Genomic DNA, 19,318 nt, shown 5'->3' with positions numbered 1-19,318 from the left:
CTCTAACTTTATTCTGCTTCACTTTATCAAAGTCAACCTTTGCAGAGAGAATGTTCATATATTGTAATATGAGTTGGGTTAGAGAATGTTCACATATAGTGCTATGATTTGGGTTAGAGTTGGACCTTACAGCTGCATCATTTCAAAGAAATAATCATCCTAAAAGTGATTTTCTTATAGGCGGACCTGAAACATTTTTATTTTTTCTCTCATCTTCATTTACTCTTAACCAGTAACATATAGACACATGTACACATCTGAACAAAACTTCACGTGCACCTTTTATCATGACACCCCAATTATTCAAATAGCCATAGTGGTTGCAGAGATACACCCTTTTTAGTTTGGGTATGACATTTTCGAAGGAAGGGCCTAAAAATAGGTGGGTTTTTAAAGTGTTATGATGTTTTTCTCTCTACAGTATCAGTATCAGAAGCAGGATATGATGATGGGATACTTCCTACCTTGATATTCAGCTTTAAGAGTGTAATGACACAAAGTAGAACAATCACTCAGCGTGCCACTAACGTGTAGAAGTCTCTACAAAGCTTTTAGGCATTTTATAACACATCTGTCATTGACATTTGCCTGTTTGAACCAACCCAAACCGGTTCCCCCAACACCTCCTCGCTCATATGTCACAACTCATCATCCAGCTCATCTCCCCTTCAGCTAGCCCTGTTCTCCGCCTTGCCCTGAGCTCCTCCTGTCAGACAGAGGTTCTCGTCTCTCAGCCTGATAAGACACGCTGAGGTGCCGTTATTTCCTTCGGTCTAATCAGGAAACTGTCACTCAGCGTGTCATCTCTGGACATGAGTAAACAAACGGAGGCCGGCAGAAATCACGTAATAATCACTGTTGATTTCCAGAGATGGCGGAGGCGGAGTTTCACTCCTCTGATCAGAGCAGCAGAGAGAGGTTGTCGGTGTTTAGACCCACCCTGGCCGCTCTTCTTGAATGGGCATGGACGAGAGGAAAACTCACTGCTTCACTACGTGACCAATTTGCATGAACTCAGGCTCGGGCTCTATACTCGGTACACACAGGAAAGAACAACAGTACATGCAAAAAAAACAAATTAATTCATGATTCAACAACAAAAAATACAATCTATACTCCTAGTCACTGACCTATAGAATATGAGCGATTAAGATTAGATTATGTGGTGCTAACTCAATTGCAAGGTCAAATTGGACAACATAAAATAATTGTCTCAAATCCAGTGATGTAGTGTGTCCCACACTAGATGTTCTTTTACATTATGCATGAGCTCAGCTTGTTGCATGTACAAAGTTCATTTAATATCCTCAAGCATATGGAACTATGTCATATATTTATAAATTGACAGACTTATATATGTATGTCTATTATTGTGTCCACCTCATCTATATCAATGAGGGTAGGCTAAATAGACTCAATCAATTCTAACAGTGTCAACTAAAAGTAAACAGATACAAGTATATACTATATAAATGCACTGTGTTAACAGTATCTCTGCAAAGTTTGACTTTGATTAAGTGAATTTAAAGCTTTTTTTGTAATTCATTTAGTGCACATTTCGTGAACCATAGGTTTAGGTCAGCTAAAATGCCCTAACTTTCTTCCTGGACCTTGAACGCCTCTGGTTCCACAACAGAGGGGCTCTGCTCAAGCAGATGCACCAAAACATACCAAGCAAGTATTGTTTATCCATAAGTAAGTCATGTTTCAGTGTTTTGGCTGGAATGTGGTTGATATCTTGCTGAGGCTTTGTCTGACAAGGGATATGATGGTATTGATGGATTCCATAGGTCATAGCTTTCCAGAAAGGTTCGCCAATCATGTGTGGCATCAAGCCTGAGATATGAAAATGTATATTTTCATAACTTGGGGAGCTCTCTCGAGTCACTTTCGAGTCCTCTTGAGTCATATTTATGGTTGATGTTAATATTTATGCTATGTCACATCAGTGGCTTTGGTATTGATTCATGGGAGTACGAGGACTTGTTGAGTGAAGATGACCTCCTGATGAAGAATTCATCTGAAATGAATGCTAATACTTTCATTTATAACAGAGTATGTTAACACTGTAACCTTCTATTTTAGTCTGCTCTGATGAAGGTACTTTAGACCGAAAGCACAAAAAAAGGCATATATTTATGTGAGCATATATGTATTCTAGTTTGGACTTTTACTTGTGTAAAAGATGTGATCGACTCCCATTCTTTACTCTATGTCACCAGTTATAGTTTATGAATCCAAGCTGAGATTACTGTTTCCTCAGACTGGCAGACAGGAGATGAGTTGAGACGAGAGGCTGCAGCAGGTAATCCGACCGTGAGGCAGAACGCATTGGCCAGAAGGCCGCCAGTCCACATGAAACTAAATCCATGAGCTAACTCTGGCAACATAGTGGAGAAATACAATTATTGCACCTTTATGTCTGCAATAATTATGTCAGAGTTGAGAGTAATCCATGAAATGCCGAGATGCTACGTTTGTTTTTGTATCTGTAGGAAATGCATTGAGAGGAATTTTTGGTTCAGAATGTTTTTCTAAATTCATCTACAAGAGAGAAGACCTCAATTAGACCCAAATAAATGGTTAATTGTGTTCCCTCTGGAAGAAGGGCAGAGCGGGAGAGGCTTCACTTGTCTGTAATCGCTGCTCTGTTGGAGATACGGCCTCATGCCCCGCTGCCACTCAGCTGTGAGGCTCTAACATGAGACATGACAATGTTATCAGCTTCTCGGGCTCCATTGTGTGAGGCGGGTGGAACTAGAACAGGGTTTAGGGCGCCGTTCTCAAGATAATGGAGGACGAAAATGAACTCAGAGAAAGTGAAATGTCAACAAATGTAGTTATCAGCCACGCTCGTCACAGAACCTTTTGAGCGTTTGAATTTTGTACCATGCTCATTCCAAAACCTTGTTTACCTCATTACTGACTGTCTGAACCACACATGGTGGCGTGTTCGCTCCAGAGCGTACGTATCTGATCCGGCCTCACACACTGCTGTTTTAAATGAACAGAATACAAACAGAATCATTCAGACACCAACTGTATTATTTACATTTTGAAATAGTTTTGAAGAAATGATGAAATGATTCAAACGTCTCTTTAGTGGTTGTCCCCACAATGGTACATGAAGGGAGTATACTGCTGAACTTTAATTACTTGTATTAATGAACTGCATGGACTGAGTCTCTCTGATTGAAGAGGTTTAAACTGTGATTAGTTCAGCTGATGTTCCAACAGTGCTAACCCTAGACTAACCTTCTAGTGCAAATCAAGAAACTCCATCTTGGAACCCATCGGCTATCGGAAATCGCCCCCTAGTCTTCTGATTGTACCCAAACAAGCTTTGGTGGCAGGATGTTCAGACCTGTTCAATGGCAGTGTGTATGGAACATTTATATATATTACATGTTGAGCAATGATACAAAGCGCCATCAACAAATTGGAAAGACAATGAGATTGTGGAGGAGAAACCGCCGGAAGAATGGAAGGTGGCGTGTATATTAAAGGAATCTGTGGTCTCCCATCCATGTCGCATGGAGAATAAGTTTATCAGACAGGACAGGACAAAATAAATAAAACTTTATTTACACTGCCTACCGCCACGCTCCGACACACCGCCGCCTCAGATCATACATCACAGCACACTAACCACAACATTACACAGTGAAGGCTGAGGCTGTGTGCATTTAAACAAGGTTAGGAACAAGAGAAAATACACAATGATATAGAATATACTTCATGTTACTGGAAGTTAAAACCAAGTGAGGACCAAACGTAGATGTGGTGAAAATACATGTATTTATCATCCTATAAGGGTCATGGGAGGCTGGAGGCTATCCCTAGTACACACCAGCCTCACCCATCCATCACAAGGCACACATCTATCCATACACATACCAGAACCCTAAATGCCTCAAATAAAGCATAAAATGCTGAATTGCTTACCAGAAGGATGGAAGAACATGCAGTGTGCTGTGGAAATAATAATGCTCTATTCTATGGAGTCTGTGGTTCCCGACAACAACTATGTCATTTTGTGTTTATTATAGTAAAAGTAGAGACAGTGTTCAATTGATACTCTTCCATCTAATCAATTCCAATCGATTGCTATAAAGACACATCTCTGCAGGTCAGCTGGACATGTGAAACAACACTGTAAAACATACCAGCTCATCTTAATAAAAGAAGTAAGCTAACCCAACTTAAATGGCATAGAACGTCGTAGTTACTTGAGTGATACACTAACATGAACTCGAAAGTGAACTGCAGTCATAATGACTCAGTCATTTTGAGTTTGATCAACTTCTGGTAGACTTTCAAGTTATGTGTATCAATTCCAATGAGTTGTATTAACTCATTTGATCTAAATTGATTTTGTAGACAGTGGATGTGTTCGAAAACTTAACTGATCCTTGATCTGTCGTTAAGACAGGTGTCTGTAAATGTAAATTTTTCTGCGTTTTTTTTATTTGATTTTTCAAAAGTTATCGAGGAATATGCACTGTACTATCCAATAACACCGTTATTGTAACCAGCAGACCGGAAGGGTCTGTCTCTTCCTGCGACGGAGTTTCTGCTTGTTGTGAAGTGGGCGAGTCTACCCAGCATGCAGTTCAGCACAATTATTAGCGTTACAAATAGTTTGTGTCACAAACTGTTGTGTCGTGGTGTTTTACCCTGTTAAAGAGCATTAGTTGTGGGTTATTGATTGTTGTTATAAAGTTTTAACCATGACTAAAGTTACAACCATGACACGTAAGTAGCTCCGACTGCTGCACCCTCAGTGGTGAAAAAATAAAGGTGGCTGCCTGCTTGAAGAGTGACAACAGTTGTTATGGCCATGCGGTATATGAAAAATTCATACGGTATACCGCACAGCCCTATGTGTAATGTTTTGGTCAAATAATCATATTGGTTCTAATAAATTCGTTCCATCTGAGTTCATACAAACATTACAAATATGTTTAAATAGTAAATATGTTTTAAATTCAATACAAAGAATGGAGTTAGTACTAGTAATTTATTTAACAATAAATACTTGAGTTAGGAGTACTCCATTAAAGCATTTTTTCCACTAAAAGGATTTGAGTTATTTAACTTGAATGGTTCAAGGCAATCGGTTTCCTTAAACTATTTGAGTTGACTTTACTCATCTGATTTTACAGTGAATATGAAGTTTATGTGCAAGCACATGTGCAACTTTCCAATAATGAAAAGAAGTATGATGCCAAATATCATTTGGTTAAATTGAGCTTTTCTTTGAAGCAAATTCCTATTTCACAGTTGTCGACCTCCGGTTCTGAAAAGTGAAGCCAATTCAAAGAGTCTTAAACCTGCATTCTGTCTCCTGGCCTGCAGGGGGCGACTCCTCTGGTTTCAAAGTTAAGTCTGATTGAATGAAAGTTTATGAAAATGGTCCCACTTAAAAAAAGAAATAGACCATAAAGCGGCGTGTGCTTTAGGGCGAGGCTAATTTGTTCCCACTCTGGTCTTGCTGTTGTTAGCACTGTTAGCGCTTTTAGCGCTGTTAGCTGTGAGGCTGTCGGCTTAGAGATAGATATTATTTTACTTTAAATTTTGGTCACCTTGTTTTTCCCTTAAAGATAAAATAAAACAAGCAAACTACAATATGGCTCCAACAATATATTATATTAGAAGCGGTTTTCATGGTTGACCTAAATAAAATGGAAACTAATAGCTGCCTGGTGAAGAAATCCATCTGAAAACTGACAGGATCTTTGGTAAATGATCCACTGTTAATTGGCATGATGCCAAATCAATTGGTCTCATTAAGTGGATAATGGCTTGCCCTTCTGGCATGGCTTTGTGGCTCATTGCTGCGGGGAATGCATAAATAATACACTCTACATGTAGACATGTCAGAAACACCAGCTCGGGGTGTTTGCCTCTCGTGCAGCAAACCCATCAACAAGAACACAGAGTTTGGACACCAGCCATCAATGGTAACTAGCGACTGAGCTGATAGAGATAAATGGATTTGGGAGCCTTTTTCTGGCACTCCAGGCGAGTTACCATCATAGCCCGAGAGGGAGAACAACTGCAAACAGCTGTCAGAGAACTCCTTCAGTAGCCTAATGCAGATGGATCGACCTGGAGGAGATGCAGACAGCCGGGAGGGGAAGCGGTGGCCTCAAACATCGGATGCACAAAAAAATACACTTTCTTGAACATTGCCGGCAGCACAATGCTTTCCTCACACACAAACTCCATTTTCTCACCATGAAATGACATTTTGAGACGTGCAGAAATAGGACCCTGACGGGCCGGGGTGTGACATATTGAGAGGCCAAGGACAGGTGATGAGCTGGAGGAGGGGGAGGAGGAGGAGAGGACCGAGGAGACATTGGAGGTTTGGCTGCATCATACAGTCACAATGTTGTTTGTGTCTAAAACTATTGTGGTTACAGACACTGGATGGAGCAAACTCTCACTAATGTAACTGCTATGCATCAGGTACCAGATGGGTATTGTACCAAAGAGTAAATGTAATTTAACTCAATACAAAAAGGGGACATTTTTACTTTGAACAAGACGATCCCAACATGAAGATGTTTCAGGGAATCTGCTCGATGCGACAAGATCCCGCCTGACCTTTCCAGCTCGGCAGGGCCAAACAGAACTCTTATTAACCTGTGCCTCTCCAGATCCTTCTCTTCCACACGTACTTCCATTCTCACGGGCAACCGCAGCTCGATGGAAATGTGACATTTGCAGCAGGTTACAAGGAAATCATAACAGAATCTGCCTAATGCAACTGCAAAACCATCGCATTCAATCACACAAGAACATAGATGAATATGACCGGAGGCCTGGAGTGTACAGCCTCATATCGTCTCTGAACACAATGCAGGCAGCGATACAACACAACATAAATGGGAAAACAATGTAGTAGAGGAGGCCGAGGTTTGTTGTCAAACTTTTTACTTTTATTAGAATCCTTTAAATGTGTAATGGAAGCCTTAAGTGTCATAGGAATGGAGGGACCTCCCTCTCGTTAGTGGGGTGGTAGTCACTCTGATGTGAGCGTTGACCGACTCAGCAGAAGAAGATATCAATAACTTCAGGATAGCTTTCATAACGTGGGGATGTGATGTCACCGTCAACCAATCAGCTATCAGAACAGCAAAGGTGCTCAATCCCACAGACGTGTCCCGAATAGCTCTAAGCTTCATCATGAAGTTGAATCAAATGATTCTCATCATCATAACTTCCCCCTCCCAGGATGTCACAACATCATGCAGCAGCAGAGATGTTGACGTTGTGTGTCTTCATGGCTCTCTCTCTCTCTGAGCTGTTGTTCCACCGCTGCTGGACTGCAGGACAGAAATTCCTCTCCGCTTCCCAAGGACACTCGCGGGCTGCAGCCATCTCACTCACATTTTCACAGGGACTCTGTGAAATCTTTATGACGGCTTTAATTTGCTGCGTGGCCCAGTCGGTAGCTGGAGGGGCCGGGTCAATGCGGTATCAATTCCACACGCTAATGCGACTCACTTAACCAACAGGGCTTCCAAACACATTCGTGCTGCTGACAGCAAACTATTCAAGCCGCTGTGGTGCCTCTCCACTGGTGGCCGAGGAGAAGTGGCAGCCTTCCTGAAGGTAAAGCAATTAAGAGGATTATCTCCTTCCATACGGGGAGAGAAGGCTTGGGTGGCGTTGTAAGTGAGGCCTCAGGGCCAACAACCACAGGAGTCCTCCAGGAAATAAAGCTCACGTATTGAGTTCAAGGTCACGGTACTAATCATTCTCTCAGAGCACAGACGTGTGATGAGTGAGTCTGAATTATACAGATATTCAAATGATTAGACCTATGTGGTCAGTTTGACATTATCTCTCATCGTGTGGCGCTGCTGTCACCAGCTGTCTGAAGTCTGTCACATGCGCACAGTCACATGTCAAAAGCCAATTAGAAACTCACTTGCATGTATTTATTTCTAGATGTCCTTATTATAGGGACTTCTGCAGGTCCGTGATTACAGCAACTGTGACTTTCACACACATCAAAGACAATAGAGACCAGACCAAACCCAGATACTGATGCTTTTCTAAATACAACTTCTCACCGTTCTTTTAAAACAGCTTTTCACCATTTTTGTTTAAAAAAGCCCAAAATGCTGTATTTCGATATATTGAACACAAAAAGTGAAATATATGGTTTGGTACATTGTAGGGTTTTAAAAGTGTAGTTTGTCAAATTTAGACTTGTACATGTAAGATACAGAAATGTGTATGTGTACATTACAATGCATAAGAGATATGATAATTAATAAGGGATATTATTATGAAGGATATGTAATTGTATGCATATGAAGGTCATATGCGTGCTCGTTTCTGTGTTAACTTGAAATGAGCCTTCTACATAATGAGCATACTTTAACTTGTGGTACTGTATGTGTATTTTGACGCTAATATTTTTACCTCAGTAACATCATGAATGCAGGACTTCTTGTAAGAGAGTATTATTTTCACTGTGCTCTAGTAAGTAATTCAATCATAAACACATTAGTTGCATGAATATGAATGATGGCGTAAACAGACCTGCATTTACCTGCGTTCAACCAACCCATGCTCGACCGTGATTTGCCAATATTATTCGGAATACCAACGGAAACCAGAAATCTCCCAAAAACGTACTGCCGACAGATTCTGCAAACATGTGCAGGAATCAGTTTGTTGAGATGAGGCTCATATTACAAAATATAGTTGCCTTTTGGAGGTAGTTAATGTTGGAAACAACTGGAAGCAGCTGACCGCTCACATTGCTCTGTTGTTGTGACGTACCCTTCTGAGACAACCAGGAACAACCGGCAACCACAGGGTTAGCTTAGCCAGCTAGCAACACAGAGCAGCGCAAACTAGCTTCTTGCTAGCGTGCTAGCCTTAGCTCGCTCGGTAGCTTTGAGCTAAATGGGCGTGTGTCAGCCACGAGGCTCCGCCCACGCTCCACCTCTCCCCTCTGAGCTTAACGTTGGCTCTTCAGAAGCCTACAGGACACACAGGAGATCTTATGCGACAGTTCTACAGCCAGAGCGCTGACTTCCTGACCTTCTAGTCCCAAAGCCAGCCTCAGACCAGCTGATCTGTGGTGACAGGCTTTGATTTTTGCTTGAGCTTATTTTTGACTTTTACAATTTTTCATAAGGTCTCTAAAGGTCGGCATGAGAGATTGCAGGTTCCCGTCGCATCACTGACCCTCCTCCACCTCATTCTCTCTGCATCACTGGCCTCGCCGCTCACAACAGATGGCTATCACTGTTCCCTTCACCCCGGTCAAGGCTGGGCCGGGTCCTCCGCTATCTCCCAGAGAGAGAGGGGAAGCTCAGTGCTGATGTTGAATTTCACACCCCACGGCATCAGGATTAGCGAGACAAGGAGCTGATGGACAGCAGGTGGAGGTGGAAGGTTGGTGCCGTCTACTGAAGCCTGAGAGGTTTGTCTCTGATGCTTCCCAGTTACCTCCATACTCTCAGCTTAATGAACCTAGTCTGGCTGGTATTGTGTCATGTGACTTGTTGCCGGAAGACAGCGATGGAAATGTGAGGGAGACTTGGAGAGAGATGAGTTGCTGTTGTGTTGTTGTGTTGTTGTGTTGGAGACACAGAGCAGAGATTAGTGCTGTAGAAGAGGTCATGGCTGAGTATTCAGACGATTAGTGAGACTTGGTTCAACACAATACCAAACAGACAGGATCCCGGTAAAGGAAAAGCTTTTTCTCTGTTCCATAATGCTGTCAGACACTAAGAACATCAACGTGAGCGCTCTGAGCGAATTGACACGTGGAGTTGCACTGACATGATCACATTGCTGCCATTTGAAGCTTTCTACCTCAAAACATGTTGTCCTCATCCGTCACTTAGACAGAAATATGAGAAATATAGTTCATCCTTAAGCAGATAATCTAAATGCTTCTTCCACCAGTGAACAGCAGGAAGGGTTCTTCTGATGTCATGGAACCAGATTAGTAGGAATCATCAGAGGAAACAGGAACATGTATCTGCAGATACTTTAGTATTGTTCATTTTAATGAATTATATCCTGTTGATTTGACACATGACAGGAGCGCGTAAATGGGCTGCTTTTATGAAACGATGAGTTTAAATACAGGTGAGCTCACAGCCCTGATCCTCGAGGAGAGGCTGGGTTATCAGCAGAGCTGCAGGTCTGCGTCGCCTCCTCCACGCCGCAGAGCGCCGGCTGCTTCCAGACACAGATCTGCGGCGGTGGTTTCGGGCCGACAGACACATCCCTTAGCGAACACGCCTCACGGAGCACATCGGCTTAAACCTCGTCTGGAATTCACTTTTGCTCCCAGTAGATTAAACTCACACTTCAGTTCATCTCACAACACCCCGCTTAGCAGGGACCCGGAGAGGACGTGCGCCTCACGCGCCCCACATGCAAAGTGTGCACATTCTGTTTGTGCACATTAATACTGTTTACCACGCTCCCGTGGTAACAGTTAAGTTAAATGCAATATTCCCGAGTGGGATAAAAAAAATGAAAAACCGCAGTCCACCTGCTGCTTTGGCTTTTTGTGGCGAGGGCTGGAATTTGAATGAATGTGAGCATTAAGTGTACTTGTCTTTTGCAGTTAGTGAAAGTATTAGCAGACGTTTGCAACCATGAAGGGAGCAAACGAAGCAGGACGGCTCTGGGAGGACGAGCACATGTTGAAGAAGACTAAACACACAAAGAGACATTCACCAGCCAGGAAGATAATGCTTCTGCAAAGAGCATTTTATTAGTAATCATTCATTTGACAAAATTTATCAACACTGAGAGGAGTGCAAAGGTTTTGGTGAAGAACAAACGGTCTGTAAGAAATATGCTTCCTGACCAATATTATTGTATATAAACAATGGTGGAGGAGATATTCATATCCTTTATTTAAGTAAAGGTACTTTAAAGAAAAAACATCATCAATCATGTTGGTAGTAAAATTCCTTCAATCAAAATGTTAAACATATGTAATTGTACTTCAAGTATTAAAGTAAATGTACTCTTGCAGAAAAGTGTCCCCTTTGACTTGTTAGGGTCCGAGCGTCAGTCCTGAGAGGACCCTATTGAAATACAAAGGAGTATTTTTCATTATTCTGATCCTTATTTTTCCACTTTGGACTGCTTTTTGGGGGACTTGTCATATTCAAAAACTCACCAAATTTGGAACACTTGTCAGGCCTAGTGAAAATAGGGATGTATCAAAGCCGGGAAAAAAAGTTCCAAAAAATGACTCTCTAGCGCCCCCTACAAGTTGGCCAGAATGTTTTTTTGACTTGAAAAAATTCACACATGTCCATCTCCACCTGCTCTACAAAAAAGCCTCTCAGACCCATAAAGTCCGCCTATGAATATTTTCCGCCATCTTGGATGTTGTGAAAAACACATTATTGTAGTTTATTCCTAAACGCTTGCTCCGTTTCATACCAAACGTGGTACGTATCATTATTGGAGCTGGATCATCAATACTGCATTGAAATTGCTTGGATATCTCATTGCGTTGAGGATATCGAGCAATCAACCTCTTAGGGGCGTGTCTTGTTTTTAAACACTCATAACATTAAAACTATTTGGACAAACGACTCCAAACTTGGGGTATATGTGCACATCGCATCCCCTAACTTGCAATAAATCAGGCGTTTGATTTGAACAATAGGGGGCGCTACAGTACTTCGGTCAATTTGCCATTTTTCGGCCCATTTATGCTAATTTTAGCATATATTTGCATTTTCGCAAAATACTACTCCTCCTACAAATTTCATACAATAAACTTAAATTCTGTTCTAAAGTGATATCAAGACCCTCAGGAGTATGGCTTGTGCGCTCGCAACGTTTTCACTCAACGGCCTTGACGTGACGGGGACCCAAAGACTACTTAGAGTTAACCGCTATATGAGAGAAAGCTGTTGTAACTCCTCCATACATGATGCTATTACCCCAATACTCCTCATGCATGATACTGGTCCATGCCTGAGGAGATGTACATGACAAATGTTCAGATTGTCATAGCGCCACCTACTGGCAAAAGTAAATCAGCCAAACGGCATCGGATTTACATCTAATTTACATGACCTGCTCTACTCTTCATGTAGAGAAACATGATGCCAAGTGTATGTTGCATTCTCTTCATGCACAATAACACTCTTCCTGTATGGGCAGCAATTTTGGGCAAATAATTTACTCAGCAGGCATTTTGCCAATGTCATTTTCTTAACACCATTAGTCAAGTTAGTCACCATGAGATGCAAGTAGCTTCGTCTGCTGCACCTTCAACATCAATGTGAACAATCAACCTGAACAATCAACCGTCAACTTCAATTGTCAACATCAATGTGAATGATCAATCTTGTCACCTGCCAAAAGCAGAGACTGGTATGAGATGTTTATACTTGAAACCGGTGTGTACTGATTGAACCGGGCGAGTCGGCGACATGCCGGCGACATGCCGACTACCCCAAATGTGCCGGGATAAGCGAGGACCTGCTCACAGCTGCTCGCAGCTTTAATTATCATTATTATTACTGCATTCCTTCAGAAGAAGAATGTTACTGCTGGAGCGCAGAGGGAACTATTGAACGATAAGTATTGTTATTCTGGATGCATCTGCTGATTTATTTCTGAATTAAATCCTCTTTTGTGAATCAGAAACCATGAAATGTTTCTGCATTCAAATAACTGAAATGATCTAAATAGTTTGATTTTACAATAAATTATGTTTTATGAGCACTTCACGTGTTTTTGTATGAAAACAAACAATTAACATAGTAATTAGTGATTAAAGCTCTCAAATAAATGTAGAAAAGTAAAATATCCACGCTGCCTGTCAGACTTTCACCCAGCAGGCCGCTGTCAGTGTCCCATATAAGACCACGTCCATGTGGACCTATTTGACCTTACTTTTGTTACGTAACTTCACTTTAACTCATCAATTAACCATTAGTATTATAGCCTTTAATCCTACAGAGAAGTAAAATATGTTAATTTCCCTTCACCTTGATCCTGTCAGTTTGAAATGTTAAAACATTATACGTTTCCCTTTAAAACTATAATGGTTTCATAAAAACTGGAAGATAATTATTCTCAAGATATTTCAATCATCTCTTAGAACTTTCACACTTGTCAGTGGAGGGCGACCAGACAGTATTCTAGGTTTTAATTATTATTATTAGGAGCGTTTCTCTGATCGATCAGCTGCTAAATCCTGATCCATCTCTAATCCCTTCTTCACGTGAGTCGGCCTGTGACGATCAATAATTATGTTGGAAAACATATTGTCCCAGAAATAACTTCGATAAACGATGCTGTCATTTTAAGACCGGTTTATGCCTCTGATGATACATAATAGCATAATAATGCAAGTACACCTTCAGCCCTTTGAGAGGAAGCATTCATCAGAGTGCAGCTCAGGACCGAGTCAAGTTCTCCTCATACGTCTGCATGGAATGAATTCATGAACAAATTGTGAACGTATTAAAGAGCATTGAGTTAGAACATCATGAGGTACTGCATGTGATGCTACATGGATAACTGTAGATGGAGATAGAGCAGGTACCTGCTAGCTCCCGGAGAACATTCTCCAGATGCCCAACGAGCAGGACGTGAACATTATGGATGTGTTCACATCTCAGGCTGATTAATCTGCATTAATTAGGCTGCGATGTCTGTAGGGTGGCAAGTATGCTGATCAATCATCTTTACTCCTCCTTGACCAAGATTATTCACTCGACAATTAGAGGCCTAGATCGAGAAGCAGATATAAATCACTCTGGATTTATGAGCCACAAGCTTACATGTTGTGTGAAACAGCTCTTAGGAATCAACACATGTATTTCCTTTTAAAAATGCTCAGTGATGATAATTAGTGATGATATGTGAGCTGTACTTTAGAGTCACAGATAGAGATGCAGATAGTAATCACCTTTAATTGTTCATTGTGTTTTATTAAGAGTTACGTAACTACTTATGAGACTTTTTTAACTGCACCTTCTCTCGTCAGGCCCAAACTAATTCCCAGGGTGCAATGCTTACAGGGTCAGACCTTGAAGAGCCTTCACTGCAGGAGGTTCTCAGCTCGTCTGTGGAGACGTTTTTATGACTCGTCATGTTTTATTTACAAAATTATGTAACATTGAATACTTTGTGATCAAAAACATGCTTTCAGTTGGAACTTCCATTAATGTGAAGGAGATATTGCTCACAATGTATTACTGAATATTACTGGGACACATGACGTGCTCTGATATAAACAACTTCTGCAAAGTCTGACATGTTGTTTTTACATCAATATGTATTTTTTGTCATTTAAATGATTATATATCAAATATGTAATTCATCAAGTGTTCCATGTGGCTCTGGAAGACATAAGACAAAGACATAACTGGTGTTTATTTCATATACATGCAGAACAGTTCAATGCAGATTGTAAGAAGTCAACGTCTACTGTGAACAAATGAACTGGTCAGAAAAGCTTAAGTTATATTCTGAAAGGGTCTGTATTAAAAAATAAAATACAGACGTCATCTTCCTTTTGACTAAAACATTGGTATTGTCTCAAAAAAAATCCAGAATCTGTCTGGCTCTAAAATGAAGGTACTTCATTGTCCCTTTGGTTTACTCTTTGTTATTTGACTTGTTTATTATGGTTTGCATATAATAACTATGGCATCAGGAAATTATTGACAAATACTAAAATTGCATTGTTTGACCCTTTTGGTTTTGATGTTCAGACCTCCAGTACAATAAGTATTGATGATGCTCTGATGCATTGATAATGCATAACTTGACACACATTATCTTGTGCTATTTCCACAATAAAGTTGATTCCTATTGCGCTAAAATAAATAAAAGAAAGATAAGCAGAAAGCAGTGAGATGATGAATGAGATGTATGATAGTTTCATAACCATAACCAGCTATGGATGTAGAGAGGACAGCAGCGTCCACGATGACGACCACGCCACACAAACACACGCAGCGGCGCTGCTCCAGCCTCCTCTCACGCTCACAACCAGCCCAGAGCAGCAGGGTACCTTTGCGCTCGCAGCGTTTCTTCCTCCTCCTCTTGCACCTGCGGACCAGGCAGCCGGGGGCCGTGGAGTCCAGCAGCAGAGCCATGACCCGGGTCCTCTTTGGTGGCTCCTCTCGATCAGCCTGATGCTGAGTGCAGACTCAGAGCCTCCACAACTTTAGAGCAGCCGGTGTACCATGAAGCAGCAGAGAGCTGCTGGCACATCGGCTCTTTGTGGTGAATGGCTGTCAGATAGATGGGCTGGTCTCCTCCTCCTCCTCCTCTGTCTCTCTCTGGCTTCCCTCTCCTCTCTCTCCCCCTCCCCCTCTCTCATCCATACTCTGGTCTGTGATGAACTTGGCACGCAGGCACTCTTGAAAAAAATACCCAAAAAGTGCCTTTTGAATATGCATCTGACAATACAGGAGTGGAGTGTTTAGAGGAGCCGCCAAAGGTCTAAACACCGGAGGAAAAGAGCAAATCCATTACTGGAAACACTGAGGATCAAAAAGCACGAACAACTTCCTCACCTGCTACTGTAACAGGTGTTATGCTCATACCAAACATGACAAGGCTTTGCTCTCATAGCACGACCACAGTGACTCAACACCGGGTGGAGAACACAACCCAGCTCACACATCCATGTCAATGAGCCCGTGACAGAAGGCTGGGTAATAGAGCTAAAGAGCTCAACCCGTGTTGGCCAATCAAACACGAGCAGGGTCACACGTCCACAGAGAAGGTCCAGCAGGACGGAACGCTCTCAGAGAATCACAGAGAACTCAGAGCTGCCTTCCTGGACCCAAAGCATCGCCAACACACCCTACCCATGTTGAATGTCATCACTACTACTATAATGCTTTAGACGTGACAAACTGCATCCATCACGATGGGAAAGTCAAACATAACTTTGTGGTTTAAAACCAAAAAACTTGAATTTAAGGCAACAACAGGGTTAGGGAAAGATCTTGGTTTGAAATAAGTATGTTTGTTACGTGACTTGTGTATGTGTCGTTCGTTAAGTACGCACGTTATGTGACAAAAGTAAAATGAAATTGACGTTGACTTTTCATTTCATACAAAACAGGAATGGCGGTGTCCTGGGTAAAAGTCCTGTGTTTGTTTGACCCATCTACCCCAACTTCCACTGAAAGAGGACTTTGTTGCTCTTTATATATGTCATGGTATCAACAGGCGGACGGGTCCAGGTTATTATACAAAATGAATTGAATCAGCGTTGTGATAAACACACACGGGAGAGACGGAGCGAGAGACCGAGTACGTGAGTCAGAGAAGAGATTTCACATGTCGAGACCAGAGCCTTCAGCCAAGGATGGAGCGACTGTATGTTCACTCTGACAGGCAGGTTAAAACCTCTCTATGTTCATTAATAAAAGTCCCTGCATACAATTTAGTCCTTTTAGAAGATGAAAATTGTAGCTTTTTTGGGGGACATCACTTCACACCTGAAAGAAATGAATATTACACTGCAAAGCTTATTATTGAATGACAAATCAGTTCATTACATTTTTCTATTTAAAGAACTTTATTTTAAGAGTTCTACAATGTTATGTATTTTTTTTAATCCAGCCCTTTTTTATTTAAAACTACTTGAGTATGTAGTATTTATAATTCATCCAGTTCAATTTGAAACTGATAAAGAATATTGTTGAGATATTACGCAATTGAACGTTCTTTATTTCATTTGACAGTCAGTTGTTGACTAAATACAGAAGTTGAAACATATACAGGCTACAATAAACATGGACCCAACTTTTTTTTAAAAGCTGCAAACATCAACATTTTTAAATCAAGAATGGATCATAATCCTGCAGCTCCTCTCAGCTCTGAAGAAATGTTTAGTCTTCCTTACTTGTTGTTTTAGGTTCACGACCCACAACTTCACTCTTTTGCTTTAGTCTCTTAAAACTCATCAGCTTTGTTTCCAGCAGCAGCTGATTTCAATAAAAGAGTCTGCAGCTAAAGACTGAATAAGATAGATAGTTTTCATATGAATGTAAAACCTAACAAGGTGTCAGTTATTTATTTTGCTGCCCCCAGTGGACATACATGTTACATGCTATAAACACATCAAACCAGTGAGGCCAAGAGCTTCCCCAAGTCTGAGAACATCACTTCAGCTTGGGCGTGGCGCCTCTTAGTGGTGGTGTCAAAAAAAAAACAATATGACCCAGTGGACTTTTTTTATATGCAGAACATAATAATGCGTTACTATGAACATGAGAATGTTAGACGTTGTATTGTATGATGAAATGTCCCACCTGCTCTCACTTCAACTGAGTCGTATAATGTTACATTTCTTTGTGAGTGGTTCAGAAATCAGAAAACAATGTGAGCTGGACATTTGTGGACGACAGGCTTTATAAACAGTAGAATGATGACATGTTCAATGAAAGGGTTATGATGACGTGTCAGCACTGCCCCCTGGTGGGCTACAGTCACATTACAACGCCACACCAGGAGATACGAGCAGCGCTGTTTCTCAATTCCACAGGTTTATGATGATGACGATGATTGCAAGTTAAATGAATATTAAACTTTTAGCACCCTCTTGAGGAAACACACTCTTCCCTCAGCAGACATGAGGAGCAGAGGCACAGGAGGAACTAATGAGATGAATAAATGCTGCATTCTGTCCTGTTATTATGCTGCACAGCCTCATCATTCATGTGAATAGTTACAGACCAGACAAAAGGTCTGCAATGAGAGAGAACCAGGAGTCCTTGCAATAATCAATACACTGTGCGCTACGTGTCCACAGGAGATATCCCAGCATTGGACACGTGAGGGGCGGGGACTTGAGCTGGCCCACCCTCATTTGCATAAAGTAGCCTAAAGCATAACTTTATGCAAAGAGGAGCAGCCAAAGTGACAGTCCATCTCTCGAAAAGCAACGCGGCATGACCACAATGCATTGCACGGCTGGTTCCAGACGATGAATAGGAAACGTGGAGATGAAGGATCCTGTGGACACGTCACATGACACGGTCCAGAATAAACATATAGAAGCCTTTACACAGTCCTCTCACATCCGTGTCTATTTAACCTCAGAGCTCGTGGTGTCAGTCAGACCGGCAGGGTCCCATCTCCATGCTTCTGGACAGGTTTCCTTTCGGGACCTCAGGCCCTGGATCTTCAGATCTCAAGCTCCCAGGCGAGCTACAGTCCATCACAACGTGACCCTGGAGAACCTTCTCTTCCTACTCTGGTCACCTCTCCTGGATTCTGAACCACAATACATACACAATATGCTGAAGGTCTGGTGCTCCTCCCCGACCTCCGAGACCTTATCGATCTTTAAATGAGTCCTGACCTGACTCATGGTTTTATGATTTTACATATTTATAATGAGGAGCCACGAGGAGTTCTGTTTAGCCGTTAAAACCGTTCTCTGTCGCTTTGTCGAGTCTGAGGAAATGACCCTCGATCATGATGTCATAATGATGTCATCAGCAGTTTCTTGGCTTGGGCTCGGTATAACGAAAACCTCTGTCCTTTACTTGATGACATGAAGTTTGACTTTTATTATGCAGAGGACGTAAGCATAAGATGCATTATGGGAAATGTAGGATCCTGTGTTTTGGGAGTTGGGCTGAAAGTCAGAATACCTCTGATGCTTCGATTATTATCCGCCAGCTTGTGAGGGCCCGATAACTCGGTGGGATTACAACACTGGTTTGCTTGAGGGTCTCTTTAATAATCCATCTAAACATAAACATGGAGTCAAAAAGAAGAAGACATGCAGAGTCAACCAACCTGGTTTATGTCTTCTTCTGGAAGGACTTCAGCAGTATTCTGAAAGGAAGAAAACATGTTGTTATTATGATGGCTGCAGTTTGTTTCTGTAGTCTGAAGGCTGAGCAGTAAAAACTGAGGCTACAGAGAGCGGCCTGTAGGTGGAGCCGCTGTCCTCTACATCTCACTGAACTCCTCTCCTCCCACTCCTCCATGCCTCTTAACATCCCAGCTGAAGGAGCTCGTCATTAGCAAGAAGAAGATTCCAGTAATTCAGTACAGAAGAGGAGAGAACCAGTCACATGATCTGACGGTGTGGCTCCTGTGCTGACAGGTAGAGGTCATATTCAGAGATTAGAATTACTCAAAGGAGCTTCTGGTGTCAGTCTCACGGTGACACGGATCGGAATCCTTTCATTGAATCAGTTCATTCAGTTTGATCAAGTTAAAGAAGAGACTTTCTGATGTCTCTGAGGGTGAACGTCTCTTTTTTAAGCAGCATCTCAGATGCGAACAAATGAAAGATGGACTTAAT

The 19,318-nt window shown here is 41.8% G+C and overlaps 1 protein-coding gene across 1 annotated transcript in view; it reads right to left on the bottom strand.

Annotated features, from left to right (window-relative positions):
* Positions 1-15,134, bottom strand: part of LOC306752980 (double-stranded RNA-specific editase 1-like) — a gene marked incomplete at both ends in the record, with an annotated part of 28,306 nt that extends 13,172 nt beyond the window's left edge. Inside the window, one exon of the mRNA XM_079236812.1 lies at positions 15,050-15,134. Within this exon, the coding sequence (XP_079092938.1) occupies positions 15,050-15,134 (85 nt within the window). The remainder of the gene's footprint in view (positions 1-15,049) is intronic.
* Positions 15,135-19,318: the final 4,184 nt, after the last annotated feature.

Source organism: Taurulus bubalis (assembly GCF_910589615.1).
Source record: "Taurulus bubalis genome assembly, chromosome: 21".
NCBI classification, from domain to species: domain Eukaryota; kingdom Metazoa; phylum Chordata; class Actinopteri; order Perciformes; family Cottidae; genus Taurulus; species Taurulus bubalis.
This window is presented reverse-complemented; position numbering and strand designations above follow the sequence as displayed.